The sequence below is a fragment of the Diabrotica virgifera genome, chromosome 4 (genome assembly GCF_917563875.1).
Source record: "Diabrotica virgifera virgifera chromosome 4, PGI_DIABVI_V3a".
Lineage (NCBI taxonomy): Eukaryota > Metazoa > Arthropoda > Insecta > Coleoptera > Chrysomelidae > Diabrotica > Diabrotica virgifera.
In genome coordinates this window covers 96347017-96365460 of record NC_065446.1, presented here as the reverse complement: position 1 = coordinate 96365460, position 18444 = coordinate 96347017, and the positions used below count along the sequence as shown (strand labels likewise).

At 32.1% G+C, this 18444-nt stretch overlaps 1 protein-coding gene across 1 annotated transcript in view; it reads left to right on the top strand.

The window, feature by feature from the left end:
• The window catches only part of LOC114332260 (sugar transporter SWEET1), a 46817-nt gene extending 30127 nt beyond the window's left edge, over positions 1 to 16690 (top strand). Inside the window, exons 3-4 of the mRNA XM_028282021.2 lie at positions 4025 to 4306; positions 16523 to 16690. Of these exons, the coding sequence (XP_028137822.1) occupies positions 4025 to 4306; positions 16523 to 16615 (375 nt within the window). The 3' untranslated portion in view covers positions 16616 to 16690. The remainder of the gene's footprint in view (positions 1 to 4024; positions 4307 to 16522) is intronic.
• The last annotated feature ends 1754 nt before the right edge of the window (positions 16691 to 18444 follow it).

The window sequence follows — 18444 nt, the reverse complement described above, 5'->3', positions numbered from 1 at the left end:
TAAGTACAGGGAATTAAAATTCTAAAAATTAATTCAATATTCTTTATCCGGTTTTCATAACGTCTAATCCTTCCGGTTCGCATCTAAACATTCCGTATATGTATTTGGAACCTAGGAGTTTTCTATTAGTTCGTTGCAGCACGCGGTCATATTTTAACCAATAGGCGGCGAGGTTCCAGATGCATATACGGAATGTTAAATATCGTACACCGAAAAAGATAAAAATCCACTAGGAAGAATTTCCTGTAGCTGGCTGTATACCATTAATTACAAGTAAAATTTAATAAAAAATTTTGGTCCTGGTAAAAGGTATATTATTTTAAAAAGCCCTATAGGGCTACAAACATCGAACAGAACGTTTTCGCTCTAAAAAGAGCATCATCAGTGTTGCCTAAAATAAGTATAACCATATTAATTATCAAAATGTTGAACTTAAAGTGATGACCAAGGTAGAATCAAAGTTTGGTTATACTTACAAGAACATGGTGAGCCAACCAAAAAATACGAAGGTCAAAGCCTTTCAAAAATGGACTAAAAGTCACATCAAAATGCTAACATAGCAAATTCCAAAGGATGGATATAATCCCTAAGGATATGGCCCTAGGATAACATATGACTCCCACACGTTGTAAGTGGGTCAAAGGTAACAAATTAGGTCATTATGTTACAAGAGCTGACAGGCAACTAAGATGTGAGATATCAAAAGCGAATCTGTCTGATGTCAAGACAACAATTGTCAATGGAACTTGAAGTATCATGAAAAATTGGTTACACAGCTACTAAATTTATAGTTGTTTATAGTACAAGCAATGATAACAGCTAACATCAGTGTGTTGGAATTATAAAAATAAAGAGTTAGTGAGAATAGATTATCTAGATGTAAAATAGAAGGGGGGAATTTGAGTACCCACAATCATCAATGAAGTGTATGTACGTAAATTGATGAAGAAAGGTAGGCAAAACAACATACAGATAATGTAATGTATGGTTTATGTTTTGAAATTAGATAATTTATATTTGTGAACCAACACAAATGATGGCTGAGAGACTGGCTGAAAAACTAGAGACAAAATAGGGGTCGTGATATCAAATGCTGAAAAAGTTGTAAATGCAAAATCTTATTTATAAATTAATAAAATATAGATGGGTTCATCAACACAAATTTACAAGACTGAAAAGGTTGTATTACAAGCTTAGTCCAAATTTCTTTATTATGTCCTTTTATGTTAAATAACATCTAGGGCAAAGAAAAATTAATAACTTGGATAAAAGTGTCTAAGCTACAACTAAAGTGGGGTCAGATGAAGATAAGTGTTTAGTAAGATTATTGAGTATATGAGAAAATTAAAAATTGTGTTTATTTGAGATAGATGAGTTTGTGGTATATAAAGTAAATTTGACATCACTATTGAGACTAATGAACATTATTGAGAGACTGGGGACTCCAGAGACCAGGCAACCAAACAAACTAAATGATGAATGGAAGGTTGGCTGAATGGAATAACTACTAGATGTGTGAAACTTGAAAGATATATTGTACAGTATTATTGGTTGATTTAGTTTAGAATGAAATAGTTATGATTGGACACTAAACGAAAAACGGTTTGAAAAGATGATGTGGAGAGAATGGGATATATATTGAATAGATATAGTTGTGTACAAGTTGTGACAAATGGATGTTGCGGATATAGTTGAAATTGCTTTGTTTGGGAGAAGAAAAATTTTTTGAAGAAAGGATTAGAAGATTATCGAAAATTGAGTGAACATGTGGATGTGTGTGAATAAGAAGAGAAAAGAAAGAAATAGAACAATATTGGTAGATGCGAATAATTAGGAGAAATAAAGTAATATAAGAAACAGATCTATAATGTAATTTATGAGAAAATTTGACGATGTAACGGTTGAAAGTCACGATTGAAAGACACATGGCGATTAACACAATTTGGACTTCTCTGTTTCTCTTTGACTATTTCAAGATCCTCGTATAGGTCCAATCTCAGAAAGTTTTTATCGGGAATGTTGTGTATTAGGGATACGTTATCAGGGATATTGAGAGTATGGTTGTTTTGTTTAAGATGTTGAGAGAAGGTTGATGTATTCTCTCTTTTAGTATGTTCAAGTGAACGGGAGGCAAGTGACCTACAAGTTCTCCCTATATATGTGGCATCACAATATCAGAGCATTGCAATCAAAGAGGATATGCAAGTAGACTGAATTGAATATCGTATTCTTATAATATAGTCGAATTCTTATAATATAATATTTGACGAAATATAAATAATAATATTTTATATACATACAGTGCACTGAAATAAGTGTTACTGCCCCCTTATTCACCTATTTATTTTTAGCACATAACCAAAACGCTCAGACAGGTCGATTTTTAAAACAATCATAGTATATTATAAAATCAATGTTTCGAACTTTACGCGAACCCTGTTTTATTTTTATTTAATAATACAGTAACAAGTATTTTAATATCAATCTCCTTTTAAAATACTCTAAAAAAACTTATCTTATTCGGTGTACGATATTTAACATTCCGTATATGAATTTGGGACCGACTAACATTCCGCATATGCATTTGGAACCTCGCCGCCTATTGGTTAAAATATTACCGCGTGCTGCAACGAACCAATAGAAAACTCCTATGTTCCAAATACATATACGGAATGTTTAGATCAGCGGTTCTCAACCTTTTTGAGTGATGTACCACCTACAGTTATTTTTATTATTTTTGGTACCACCTATATTTTTAAATTGTATTATCAATACTTACTAAGTACTACTATTTTAATTTTTTCTGTGTTTTGTGTACCACCGCCAATAATGATATGTACCACCAGTGGTACATGTACCACAGATTGAGAACCTCTGGTTTAGATGCTTCCGGTTCCTAGTTTCCGTTCTCTGCTGTCGTTTCAATTTTCAACCTGAAGATTCTTCTCCGACATTGTTCTTTGAACGCCTCCTAACCATGTCCGGTTTGGTCTAAGTCGTCTATTATCCATTCTTTTGACACAGCAAATCGGACATACCAAATAATTTTCCTGTGTTCGATTTCTTCAATATATTCATTTCTAATAGTAAGGGAGGAAAGTATGCTAAATGTGCAGTCACTCGAGCGTTATGGGGACCTATTGGGCTGTGAAGAGTAGGTCCTAAAACCAAAAAAGTTAAGTTTTCCATTTTAGTGAGGACTTTCCATTTTTTTAATTTAATTTTCCCTTTACAACAATCGTTTTTTCCGATTATTTACTTATTTTTACGTAAGGAATCCAAATCTGCAATAAAAAATGGGGCTCATATTTATTTTAAAGTAACCCCCTACCCCACCTCCGAGGAATAAGCTTAATAAACGAATTTATTCTGGCGAGCATTTTCACAAAAACTACACATCACTACTCAATAAACTTTTACATTGATTTTACAAAGAATATTTCGCATTTAGCGATCCAATTCTACACTGGGTCGATGCATGTTGATTGTTTGAGTGTCGGCACACGAATGCTATACAAAAACCGGCGGGAAAGAACCACACACCCTGCGTCTACACAAAACCGGCTCACAGACCCAACGCATTTTCGAGCATGCAGAAAAAACCTTCACTACACCTAGCCAAATTATTCTGCTGGTCGGAGAGAAAAGGCGAGCGTCAGTTGCACCATAATTTTCTATAAGTTGCAATCACAACACCTATGTTGATCACAACCATTTATAATAAACATGGCAATAATGAAAAATCACATACTAATGTTTTGACAGTTCTCTTACGTCAAAAATTGGATGCCAATAATGAAAAAACACATACTAATGTTTTGACAGTTCTCTTACGTCAAAAATTGGATGCCAATAATGAAAAATCACATACTAATGTTTTGACAGTTCTCTTACGTCAAAAATTTTGACCTACGTAATATCGCTTTTGTAGTAAAAATACTATAGTTAAGACGCGTGACTTTGGATGACTAATTTCATTTTTTATTTGCCAGGCTATAGTATTTTATTATAATATGTGTTTTAGACCGCCATAGTTCGTCAATTTCTGGGATGCTTATTTTTCCTAGTGATAATTCTACTCCACATCCATAACAATGTGACTGATGAAGAGCTGGTCCGATCACATTTGGGACTAGTATGTTGTGGAGTGACTATTTTATTTTTCGCCGCTCCGTTTGTGTCACTTCTGCATGTAATTAAAATGAAGAGTACAGAGAGTCTTCCGTATCATCTTATTTTCGCTACGTTCATCGTGTCGTTGCAATGGCTCATTTACGGATATGTTTTAAAGGACGAGTTTATCCAGGTAAGTCGTAGGTAAGATATTTACTTAATATAGTTGCGCTGTACCATTCCTGTCCTAACATATCAGGGTGCGAGGATATATTTCCACTGATATACAGGGTGTCCCGAAAAGATTGGTCATAAATAATTATACCACAGATTCTGGGGTCAAAAATAGGTTGATTGAACCTCACTTACCTATATACAATAGGGCACACAAAAAAAGTTACAGCCCTTTGAAGTTACAAAATGAAAATCGATTTTTTTTCATATATCGAAAACTCTCAGAGATTTTTTATTGAAAATTGACATGTGGCATTTTTACGACAGCAATATCTTAAAAAAAAATTAAGTAAAATTTGTGCACCCCATACAAATTTTATGGGGGTTTTGTTCCCTTAAACCCCCCCAAACTTTTGTGTACGTTCCAATTAAATTATTATTGTGGCACTATTAGTTAAACACATTATTTTTAAAACTTTTTTGCCTCTTAGTACTTTTTCGATAAGCCAGTGTTTATCGAGATATTTTGAATATTTGTCGAATCCACCACATATTTGTATATGGTTAAGTACGGTTATTGAGACCTGTTAATAATCTGAAAATTTATTTATAATTTACATTTTTAGGTATATTTTGAAAAAAAGCTACATCTCGATAAAAGGTGACTTGTGAACAAAAGACTAAGAGACAAAAGTTTTAAAAACACTGTGTTTAACTAATGGTACCACAATAATAGTTGAATTGGAACGTACACAAACATTAGGGGGGTTTAAAGGAACAAAACCCCCATAAAATTTTTACGTAAATATATTGAAGAAGAAGCCGCATCTCAATAAAAACTGGCTTATCGAAAAAATACTAAGAGGCAAAAAAGTTTTAAAAACGTTGTGTTTAACTAATGGTGCCACAATAATGAATTAATTGGAACGTACACAAAAGTTTGGGGGGGTTTAAGGGAACAAAATCCCCATAAATTTTTTATGGGGTGGACAAATTTCACAATAATTTTGTTTTAAGATGTTCCTGACATAAGAATTATACATGTCCATTTTCAATAAAAAATCTCTAATAGTTTTCGATATATTGAAAAAAATCGATTTTCATTTTGTAACTTCAAAGGGCTGTAACTTTTTTTGTGAGCACATTTGTACTAAGGTAAGTTAGGTTCAATCGAACTATTTTTGACCCCAGAATGTGTGGTATAATTTATGACCATTCTTTTCGGGACGCCCTGTATATCACGATATACAGGGTGTCCCGAAAAGAATGGTCATAAATTATACCACAGATTCTGGGGTCAAAAATATGTTGATTGAACCTCACTTACCTATATACAATAGTGCACACAAAAAAAGTTACAGCCCTTTGAAGTTACAAAATGAAAATCGATTTTTTTTCATATATCGAAAACCCTTCGAGATTTTTCATTGAAAATGGACATGTGGCATTACTATGGCAGCAACATCTTAAACAAAAATTAAAGTAAAATTTCTGCACCCCATAAAAATTTTAAGGGGGGTTTGTTCTTTTAAACACCCCCAAACTTTTGTGTACGTTCCAATTAAATTATTATTGTGGCACCATTAGTTAAACAAAATGTTTTTAAAACTTTTTTGCCTCTTAGTACTTTTTTGATAAGCCAGTGTTTATCGACCTATTTTGAATATTTGTCGAATCCACCACATATTTGTATATGGTCAAGTACGATTATAGAGACCTGTTAATAATCTGAAAATGTATTTATAATTTACATTTTTAGGTATATTTTTAAAAAGAAGCCATATCTCGATAAAAGGTGATTTGTCAAAAAAAGACTAAGAGGCAAAAAAAGTTTTAAAAACACTGTGTTTAACTAATGGTACCACAATAATAGTGTAATTGAAACGTACACAAAAATTTGGGGGGTTTAAAGGAACAAAACCCCCATAAAATTTTTATGTAAATATATTAAAAAAGAAGCCGCATCTCGATAAAAACTGGCTTATTGAAAAAATACTAAGAGTCAAAAAAGTTTTAAAATCGTTGTGTTTAACTAATGATACCACAATAATGAATTAATTGGAACGTATACAAAAGTATGGGGGGGGTTTAAGGGCACAAAACCCACATAAAATTTTTATGGGGTGGACAAACTTCACTATAATTTTGTTTTAAGATATTACTGCCATAAGAATGATACATGTCAATTTTCAATAAAAAATCTCTAACCGTTTTCGATATATTGAAAAAAATCGATTTTCATTTTGTAACTTCAAAGGGCTGTAACTTTTTTTATGAGCACATTTGTACTAAGGTAAGTTAGGTTCAATCGAACTATTTTTGATCGCAGAATGTGTGGTATAATTTATGACCAATCTTTTCGGGACACCCTGTATATCATGATATACAGGGTGTAACAAAAATACAGGTCATAAATTAAATCACATATTCTGGGACCAAAAATAGTTCGAATGAACCTAACTTACCTTAGTACAAATATGCACACAAAAAAGTTATAGCCCTTTGAAGTTAAAAAATGAAAATCGATTTTTTCGAATATATCGAAAACTATTAGAGATTTTTTATTGAAAATGGATATGTGGCATTCTTATGGCAGGAGCATCTTAAAGAAAAATTATAGTGAAATTTGTGCTCCCCATAAAAATTTTATGGGGGTTTTGTTCCCTTAAACCCCCCCAAACTTTTCTGTACGTTCCAATTAAATTATTATTGTGGTACCATTAGTTAAATTCACTATTTTTAAAACTTTTTTGGCTCTTAGTATTTTTTCGATAAGGCAGTTTTTATCGAGTTGCGGCTTCTTTTTTAATGTTGTTCTGAAGCTATTTTCTTGTGGCATTTTTATAATCAAGTATATTCAAATGGGAAATAAGCCACAATTTTACGTTAATAAAATCATTTTTAGGTAAAATTGTGGCTTATTTCCCATTTGAATATACTTGATTCTTTTTTAATATGTTTACATAAAAATTTTATGGGGGTTTAGTTCCTTTAAACCCCCCAAATGTTTGTGTACGCTCCAATTAAACTATTACTGCGATACCATTAGTAAAACAAAATGTTTTTAAAACTTTTTTGCCTCTTTGTATTTTTTCGAGAAGGCAACTTTTATCGAGATATGACTTCTTTTTTAATACGGTTCAAAATATACCTAAAAATGTAAATCATACATAAATTTTTATATTATTACAAAGTCTCCAAAATCGTACTTAACCATATACAAATATGTGGTGGATTTGACAAATATTCAAAATATCTCGATAAAAACTGACTTTTAGAAAAAGTACTAAGAGCCAAAAAAGTTTTAAAAATATTTTGTTTAAGTAATGGTACTACAATAATAATTTAATTGGAACGTACACAAAAGTTTGGGGGGCTTAAAGGAACTAAACCCCCATAAAATTTTTATAGGGTCTCCAAATTTCACTATAATTTTTTCTTAAGATGCTACTATCATAAGAATGCCATATGTCCATTTTCAAAAAAAAATCTTTAATAGTTTTCGATATATTGGAAAAAATCGATTTTCATTTTGTAACTTCAAAGGGTTGTAACTTTTTTTATATACACATTTTTACTAAGGTAAGTTAGGTTCAATCAAACTATTTTTGGTCCCAGAATATGTGATTAAATTTATGACCTGTATTTTCGTTACACCCTGTATATCATGATATTATACAGGGTGTCCCGAAATGATTGGTCATAAATTATACCACAGATTCTGGGGTCAAAAATAGGTTGATTGAACCTCACTTACCTATATACAATAGTGCACACAAAAAAAGTTACTGCCCTTTGAAGTTACAAACTGAAAATCGATTTTTTTTCATATATCGAAAACTCTTAGAGATTTTTTATTGAAGATGGACATGTGGCATTCTCATAGTAGCAACACCTCAAAAAAAAATCAAAGTGAAATTTGTGCACCCCATAAAAATTGTATGGGGGGTTTTGTTTCCTTAAACCCCCCAAACTTTTGTGTACGTTCCAATTTAATTATTATTGTTGCGCTATTAGGTAAACACAATATTTTTAAAACTTTTTTGTCTCTTAGCACTTTTTCGATAAGCCAGTGTTTATCGAGATATTTTGAATATTTGTCAAATCCACCACATATTTATCTAGTATATAATATGGTTAAGTACGATTATAGAGAGCTGTTAATAATCTGAAAATTTATTTATAATTTACATTATTAGGTATATTTTGAAAAACAAGCCACATCTCGATAAAAGATGACTTATCAAAAAAAGACTAAGAGACAAAAAAGTTTTAAAAACACTGTGTTTACCTAATGGTACCACCATAATAGTTTAATTGGAACGTGCACAAACATTTGGGGGGTTTAAAGGAACAAAACCCCCATAAAATTTTTATGTAAACATATTAAAAAAGAAGCCGCATCCCGATAAAAACTGGCTTATCTAAAAAATACTGAGAAACAAAAGAGTTTTAGAAACGTGTTTAACTAATGGTACCACAATAATGAATTAATTGGAACGTACACAAAAGTTTGGGGGGATTTAAGGGAACAAAACCCCCATAAAGTTTTTATGGGGTTGACAAATTTCAGTATAATTTTGCTTTAAGATGTTCCTGCCATAATAATGCCCCATGTCTATTTTCAATAAAAAATCTCTAATAGTTTTCGATATATTGAAAAAAATCGATTTTCATTTTGTAACTTCAAAGGGCTGTAACTTTTTTTATGAGCACATTTGTACTAAGGTAAGTTAGATTTTCATTTTGTAACTTCAAAGGGCTGTAACTTTTTTTATGAGCACATTTGTACTAAGGTAAGTTAGATTCAATCGAACTATTTTTGACCCCAGAATATGTGGTATAATTTATGACCAATCTTTTCGGGACACCCTGTATATATCGTGATATACTCGTATATCAGTATTTTATTTCGTACTAATTTTTACATAGGAAGATTAAAAGGCGGCAACGTAGCAACTGTGTTGACTTGCCTTCTGACAGGAATTCTCTGAGTTGTATCTAGCCTGTCCAGGGCCTTATTTTTTGCCTCATACAGGAACAAGTATCGCCTCATTTTTTGGCAAACCTACTGAACCATCACTTTTTGTGAGAAACACTTACTGCCCAACAAAGAGAACAGGTTTATGAATATTTAAATTCAATCAACACAGATTTTGTTCCGTTTATAATGGCCCTAACTTCGAAGTCTAAACCTTCTTCGTCTTTCATGTATGGTCCAAATTTCAAAAAAACATCTCCATCATTATGGTGGAAGTCTGTTGCAATCGCTGAATCTGCTTGTCCTGATAAAAATATATTTCTCGAACGAATTAACCAATAATTATCTACTTGCAGCAGTAGCCTCAACGGCAGGCATTGAAAGGTGCTTTTCAAGCTTTGGACTTGTGCATTCCAAATTACGAAATAATTTAGGAACCGAAAAGGCTGCTAAACTTGTATTCATGTTTAAATATTTAAACAGTTCTTCATACCAAAAACATGACAATTTGGAATGGATTTGGCCTGAACAAGAAAGTGAAAGAAGGGAAAATGAAGCGGCAGAATTAAGTCTTAGGTGCTTTACTGGTTTTGATTCCGACACTTCCAATGTTGAACCATTATCTTAATTAATTTTCTAAATTTTGATTTTGTTTTTTAAATGTTCAGAATTTTGAGTTTCTTTAGAAACATAGAAATACCTATATGTTTAAGTTAATGTTTTCAATATTATTTTTAGATAATTTGGTTGTTACCCGGATACTCGTATCATTTTGTTTACTGTTTATGTAACGTACTACCATACATAGTGTTTATATTTTTGTATTTTTTATTTAAGTAAAAATATATGTTTTATACTGTTACATTCTACATTTAGAGTCTTATTTTAGTCAATTTAGTTTCTCTATTGAAATGTTTTCCAAAATATCATAAATATCATGTTAATATCACATTTTGGATATATATCGGATATACATCATATCCGATATTTTGATATTTATATAAATATCATGGATATTTTGTACCCTGTAACATATGGACCTCAGATATGGACATTTACCAAAGAAAATTTGGAAAAGTTGAGGAAAACTCAGAACCGGAGAGAAGGTTAATAAAATTGATTAAAATTGTGATTAAATCTGATTAAAAACTTAACACCACTATAATAATTAAGCCACAAATTGTAACGTAAATACAACAATAACCGATTAATTTAATTGTCAATGTCAATTGTTAAATGTGACAAGAAAATTGACTGCAGGCGACATCTCTGTATTGGAAAAGTAATTAATTTGCTTTCTTGACCTTGACCATTTGCGTGAAAGATCTAAAGTATACGCTCCGAGCTTCGCTGGTATCGCCATCTACCTACAGTATTACTAGTATAACTTTTACCGGAAATTTATCTGGAAAGAAAAAAGTGTTGCCTATCCTCTGTGAGTTTCGCTGGTATGGCTGGTATCGCCATCTAACGGTTGACTAGTGTTCCTATTTCGGTCGGAATTTTAAAGAGGACAGTAGAAAAGCAAATAATAGTTGTTTCAAACTTATTATTTAATTCTTATCGTGTAATATTTACAACGTAAAAAAAGTAATTGGATTGTAATCGATAATTAATGTCAGTAAGTACAGAATTTATTATTCATTATGATTATTTTTAAGATTTTGCTTATCGTTTTGACGTTTATGTTGACAACTAATATTAGAAAAAAATTATTCTGCAAAAAAGTCTAATAATTTAATATAATTATAGTATAATACTTCTTAAATATTAACTTATGCATTTATTGCAGCAAAATAATTAATTAATTAACAGCGTAAACGTAAATTTGTGTTTACTTACTTTTTTCTAATTGCATCAATCCATTTTTGTCGTTGAGTCACCTTATGCTTAGCGACAGGAAAGTTGTAGAATACACAGTTACTATTGTAACCAGTATTTCGACACTCTTTAATACAACAACTGTGGTGAGACATTTAAAAGCTATATGCAACTCTTAATGCAGAACGTCAAATTTCCGGTAAAGGTTTACAGACATTTCACTACTGGCGCTCGCGAATTTTTAATTATCCCCTCTACCTACGAGCTCACAGCGTATAGGGCTTTTCATCGATTGTCATTTGGGCGCGCGACTTTTCCCCAACACGACTCTACCTTATCGGCAGAGTCTACGAGAAGTGTACGGTAAATTGAAGCTGTAATTACAAAGAACGAAATATGTATGTCTTTGTACTCACTTTATCACGCTTAACAAATTACGGGATCTGGATTTCAATGCATATTTTTTTTTTATAATACTCTAATCAAAGTTACGCGTGAAGTTAGTCGTATTGATGACAGTTGGGAAACGTTCGCGACCCTTGTCATTTGTTTCGAGCTTCTGTCATGTGTCACATAATATTACTATATCTACGTCATACGTCTTTGGTTTGTATCATTAGTATATACCAATAACGTACGACGTAGATATACACATAGTTTCAAAAGTTATGCATCACCCCTCGTATTCAGGATGTTTACGCTTTTATAAATACGTATCTTTATCACATATTTAATGGGCCTTTTTTTATAAAAAATATACCATTTTTGGTTTTTTATTTTATTTGATTACCCATTTAATTAACCTGGTTTTGCCAAGGTGTAAATATTTGAAAAATTTATTCTGGTGAAATTTTTGAAAACGTGATTAAAAATGAATCGTACTTTAATTTCTGAATTGGACCGTATAAGAATTATTGATTTAGTTGAAGAAGGCCATTCACAGCGGTTCGTGGTGAAAAGAGTGGGTGTTTCTCAGAGTGATGTCTCATACTCCAGGCTGTGGGTGAAAAATAGGTCGATTTCAGGATATAATTAAGGAATTTTTGAAACCTATCAAGTGTTGTAAACGACGATGCCAGGAATAACTTCTACTAAAATGTGACCAAAAATATTGTGAGCTTTTTTTGTTATTGCGATTTTCATTTGTTAAATTTGCAATTTTTAAAGATTTTTAATTTTGCAGCTTAGGATATTGATTCTAGGGAAAAACTTTTTAATAGAAAGTTGTAGTAAATTAAAAAACCTACAATTTGAGCTATGGTAAGTTTAATTTCGTTTATTGGTTATTGCAACACAGCCTGCGAAAGGTCCAAAATGGCCGTTTTTTACAATTGCGTTATTTATTGTACGAATAATTTTTTTTTATTTTTTAAAGCTTTAAAATGAAGATCTTTTAATTCCAAACATAAGAAAAATGTAAGGCCGGATAACGAATTTGTTGATTAGATATTATAAATTGTTTATCCCAAGAGGTCGAATGTCGAAGGCCATAACTTTTTGAAAAAAAAAATCGTAGAGAGTTGGTGAAACATTCAGTCTCCTTCTAGAGAGTTATATTTTCATATTCTGATGTAAATAAATGCGTAAAACATTTTTAAACTTCTAATTTTTAGGTTTGAAAATAAGGGGGCAAATTTCGTTATAAACATTTAGAGCTGAAGCGGCCCTGTACATCCTATGAGTTATTAACTTAAAGATTATTGTTGCTAAAACGAAACGAAGATTTATAAAGAAATAAAAAATTTCTACGACCAACTGAAGCCGAGCTAAATGTTGGGCTTGAAAATAAGGGGGCAATTTTCGTTAAAAACATTTAGAGCTGAAGCGGCCCTGTACATCCTATGAGTTTCTAACTTACAGATTATTGTTGCTGAAGACGAAACAAAGAATTATAAAAAAATAAAAATTTTCTACAACCAACTGAAGCCGAGATAATTGTTTCTTTTTTCTTAAATCGTAGTGCCTTTATTTACAACAATTAAGGAATTATTTTACAGTCATTGACTAAAGAAAGACTTATATGATCTTAAAATAAAAATTATTATAAACTATAATTACATTTATTATTAAAAATTATTTTTAAAATCGGTGCTTTTGCGAGCGGCCGAATTTTGCAAATCGCTCGGCTCGCTTCATATCCACGCGCTCGGAAAATTTTTACGTAACTTGTATTAAATTTTGACCGAAAACAATTTAATAATATTACCATTATAATATACAGTCTATTTACCACTGTATTTGTTTTTCTTGATAAACTTTTATAAAATATGTGAAATCTCATTTCTGAAGAAATCATATTACAAAAATTATACATATATATGAAATATATAACTATATTTTTAATTTTTTCATTGTTATATAAATATAATAATATTAATGTTACTTCTTATTATACAATATAAAACTTTTTCTTCTTGTAGTGACTATCCGTTTTGGATGTTGGCGACCATCACGGCAATCTGTACTTGCACACTAAATCGGTACTGCTGCTCTAAAAAGATTTGTAGTTCTGTTGAACGACGTACGTACATTTTCTAGCAAGGTAATCCTTCGCCTTCCTGGTTCTCAGTTTCCAAATGGGGTGTGCCAAATTGCCATGATGGTCGCCTACATCCAAAACGGATAGTCACTACAAGAAGAAAAAGTTTTATATTGTGTAATAAGAAGTAACATTATTATTATTATATGTATATAACAATGCAAAAATTAAAAATATAGTTATATGTATCATTTTTGTAATATTATTTCTTCAGAAATGAGATTTCACATATAAAAGTTTATCAAGAAAAACAAATAAAGTGGTAAATACACTGTATATTATAATGGTAATATTATTAAATTGTTTTCGGTCAAAATTTAATACAAGTTACGTAAAAATTTTCCGAGCAAAAAATTTCCGATTTGCAAAATTCGGCCGCTCGCAAAAGTACCGATTTTAAAAATAATTTTTAATAATTAAATGTAATTATAGTTTATAATAATTTTTATTTTAAGATAATATAAGTCTTTCTTTAGTCAATGACTGTAAAATAATTTCTCAATTGTTATAAATAAAGGCACTACGATTTAAGAAAAAGTAAACAATTATCTCGGCTTCAGTAGGTTGTAAATTTTTTTATTTTTTTATAAATCTTCGTTTCGTCTTTAGCAACAATAATCTGTAAGTTAGAAACTCATAGGATGTACAGGGCCGCTTCAGCTCTAAATGTTTATAACGAAATTTGCCCCCTTATTTTCAAACCCAACATTTAGCTCGGCTTCAGCTGGTCGTAGAAATTTTTAATTTTTTTATAAATCTTCGTTTCCTCTTCAGCAACAATAATCTGTAAGTTAAAAACTCATAGGATGTACTGGGCCGCTTCAGCTCTAAATGTATAAACAAATTTGCCCCCTTATTTTCAAACCCAAAAATTAGAGTTTTAAAAATGTTTTACGCATTTATTTACATCAGGATATGAAAATATAACTCTTTAGAAGGAGATTGGATGTTACAACAACTCTCTACGATTTTTCTTCAAAAAGTTATAGCCTTCGACATTTGACCTCTTGGGATAAACAATTTATAATATCTAAGCAACAAATTGGTTAAGCCGGCCCTGCAATTTTTTTTATGTTTGGAATTGAAATATCTTCGTTTTAAAGCTTTAAAAAATAAAAAAAATTATTTGTACAATAAATAACGCAATTGTAAAAAACGGCCATTTTGGAACTTTCGCATGCGGTTTTTCAATAACCAATAAACGAAATTAAACTTACCATAGCTCAAATTGTAGGTTTTTTAATTTACTACAACTTTCTATCAAAAAGTTTTTCTCTAAAATCAATATCCTAAGCTGCAAAATTAAAAATCTTTAAAAATTGCAAATTTAACAAATGAAAATCGCAATTAAAAAAAAAGCTCACAATATTTTTGATCACATTTTAGTAGAAGTTATTCCTGGCATCGTCCTTTACAACACCTGATAGGTTTCAAAAATTCCTGAATTATATCACGTTTTTTCACCCACAGCCTGGGGTATCACGGATATGGAATAGGTTCCTGGAGACAAACTCGATACGGAATAGAACTCGGCCTGGTAGACCCCGAGTTACCAATGATCGACAGAATAGATATATCAGAATTTCCACGTGTAGAAATTATTCTATGTCTGTTCCAGCCCTCCAAAGAGAATTTAGGCATGCTACAGGAGTCAAGAGTATCGTTGGCTACAATAAGAAGAAGAATTTTAGACTCAGGTTTGAGGAGTCGTCGACCAATAAGAGTTCCTCAGCTACAACCTAGACATGTTTTGGACCGCCTCCAGTGGGCTCCAGAACACATACAACTCCCCCAACAATTTTGGAATTTTGCGCTTTTTTCAGACGAGACCAGAATCTGTTTAAATAGTGATAACCGGCGAATTCGTATGTCGCTAGTTATGCAGCTCTTGTTGGCTCTCGCCACACACAAATTCGCCGGTTATCACTATTTAAACAGATTCTGGTCTCGTCTGAAAAAATCACAAAATTCCAAAACAGTTGGGGGAGCTCTATGTGTTCTTGAGCCCACCGGAGGCGGTCCAAAACATGTCTAGGTTGTAGCTGAGGAACTCTTATTGGTCGAGAACTCCTCAAACCTGAGTCTAAAATTCTTCTTCTTATTGTAGACAACGATACTCTGACTCCTGTAGCATGCCTAAATTCTCTTTGGAGGGCTGGTACAGACATAGAAGAATTTCTACGGATGGAAATTCTGATATATCTATTCTGTCGATCATTAGTAACTCGGGGTCTACCAGACCGAGCTCTATTCCGTATCGAGTTTGTTTCCAGGAACCTATTTCATATCCGTGAGACATCACTCTGAGAAACACCCACTCTTTCCTCCACGAACCGCTGTGAATGGCCTTCGTCAACTAAATCGATAATTCTTATACGGTCCAACTCAGAAATTAAAGTACGATTCATTTTTAATCACGTTTTCAAAAATTTCACCAGAATAAATTTTTCAAATGTTTACCCCTTGGCAAAACCAGGTCAATTAAATGGGTAATAAAAAACCAAAAATGATAATTTTTTTATAAAAAAGGCCCATTAAATATGTGATAAAGATACGGATTTATAAAAGCGTAAACATCGTGAATACGAGGAGTCATGCATAACTTTTGAAACTATGTGTATTAATATAATGTGACACATGACAGAAGCTCGAAACAAATGACTGTGAATGAAAAGTCCTATTTATGGTTTGTGACTCACATCACTATTCGCAGTCGCTACAGTCATTTCATTGGTTTTTATTTTATCATACCTCTGCGAAATCAACCACTTCGTCCATAGCCCGCGATAAGAAAGATATGCTTCCAAAATTGTTTTTGCAAACTAAACTATCTGTTATCATACTTTTTACTGTTTTACTTATTAAACTTTAATATTTTTATTATACTTTTACAGGTTCCAAATTTAATTGGATGCATTCTATCGGGAATCCAGCTGAGCTTGTTTCTGATATATCCAAAGAAAAGTAAAGTAAGCGCACTGGTTTAAATGTTATAGTACTGATAAGATGTAATATATTAAAATGTTAACAGAGATTAAGATTAAAGTTATTAATAACCAAAAGTTTGTTTTAATGTAGTTATTTGTCTATGTTACATAGGACGAAGAATAACACATGCACAAATTGATAGAAGTGAATTAAGGAACGAACTCATAACAGAAATAGAAATATGCTTTATTGTCATTGAAAATTGTACAATTTTATCGACAAATCTTACAAAGAGTCGTGAAAACAAAACAATAAATAACAAACACAATTTACTAAAATTACATAAATCATCAATATCATCATCATCATCAGGGCTTTTCATTCCAGGTGGAATGTTTGCCGCTCTTACTTAGAGCTCTCAGATTCGCTTATTGCGGTGAATCACTCCGCATTCCACTTGTATGTTGTCAAAGTTTGTTATATGACTTTGCTTTCGTTACTATTTTCTTCCACTCATTTCGATATGTGCATAGTTCCCTCCAGTTTCTCACTTCCAGAATTTTGATATCTCTCATGACCTGGTCCTCCCATCTCTCTCTGGGTCTTCCTCTTGGTCTTTCAGTTGCCGGTTTCCATTTGGTGATCTTCTTAATCAGTCGGTCGTTTTTCCTTCTTTCTATGTGTCCCAGCCATCTCAGCCTCTGTGATTTAATAAATCTAACTATATCTTCTCCCTTCATTATGTCTCTTAGTTCATGGTTCATTCTTCTTCTCATTTCTCCGTTGTCCATTCTTATCGGGCCCATAATGCGTCTGAGGATCTTCCTTTCGAATATTCTCAATTTTTCTTCATCTTTTTCCGTGAGGCACATTGTCTCAGCTGCGTACGTAACTACTGGTCTGATTGCAACTCTGTATATTTTCAGTTTTGTATTTCTGGATAAGTTCTTGTCCTTCATAAGCCTATGATATCTCCAGTATGTTTTGTTACCTGTTAGTATTCGTTCCGTTACTTCTTCACTTCTTTTGTTTTGGCCATTCACTATTACTCCCAAATATTTAAATTGTTGGACTCTTTCAAAAGTGTAGTTTTCTATTTTGATTTCTCTCATCCTGTTATCTTCTCTTCTAGAGCAGAGTAGATATTTTGTTTTTCCTTCGTTAATTTCTAGACCTCTTTTCCGTGCTTCTTTTGCCAGGATTGTTACTGCTTCTTTTAATCTTTCCTTGTCTCTTCCCATAAGAACTAAATCATCTGCATATGCAACTATTTGTGTTGAGGAGTGGGCTATAGTTCCTTTAATTTTGCTGGCCTTGACTGTTCCTTCTAGTGCTATGTTGAATAATGTGGTTGACAGGGAGTCGCCTTGTCGCACTCCTGTTTCTATTGCAATTGATTTTGTGCTACCTTCTTCTGTTGTTACTTTGGCTCGAGCTCCATCCATGGTCATTTTTTTTAATCTGATTAATTTTGCTGGTATATCTTGATTTTTCATTTCAATAAATAATTTGTTTCTTCCAATACAGTCAAAAGCTTGTCTGAAGTCTACGAAGAGGATGTGGAGTTCTATGTTGTGTTCGTGGCATTTTTCGATTGTTTGTGTAACTATGTGGATCGCATCTGTAGTGGATCTGCCTTCTCTGAATCCTTGCTGGTAGTCCCCAATTTTTTTTCTCTGTGAATTGATTAAGTTTTTGTTTGATGAGGGCTGTTAGAATTTTATATGTTGTACTCAGTAGAGATATTGCTCTATAATTGTTACAGTTTGTTACTTCTCCTTTCTTAAATATTGGTATAATTCTGCCTTCTTTCCAATCCTCGGGCATTTCTTCTGCTTCCCATATTCTAACTATTAGGTTATAGATGCTTGTTAATAACTTTTCCCCT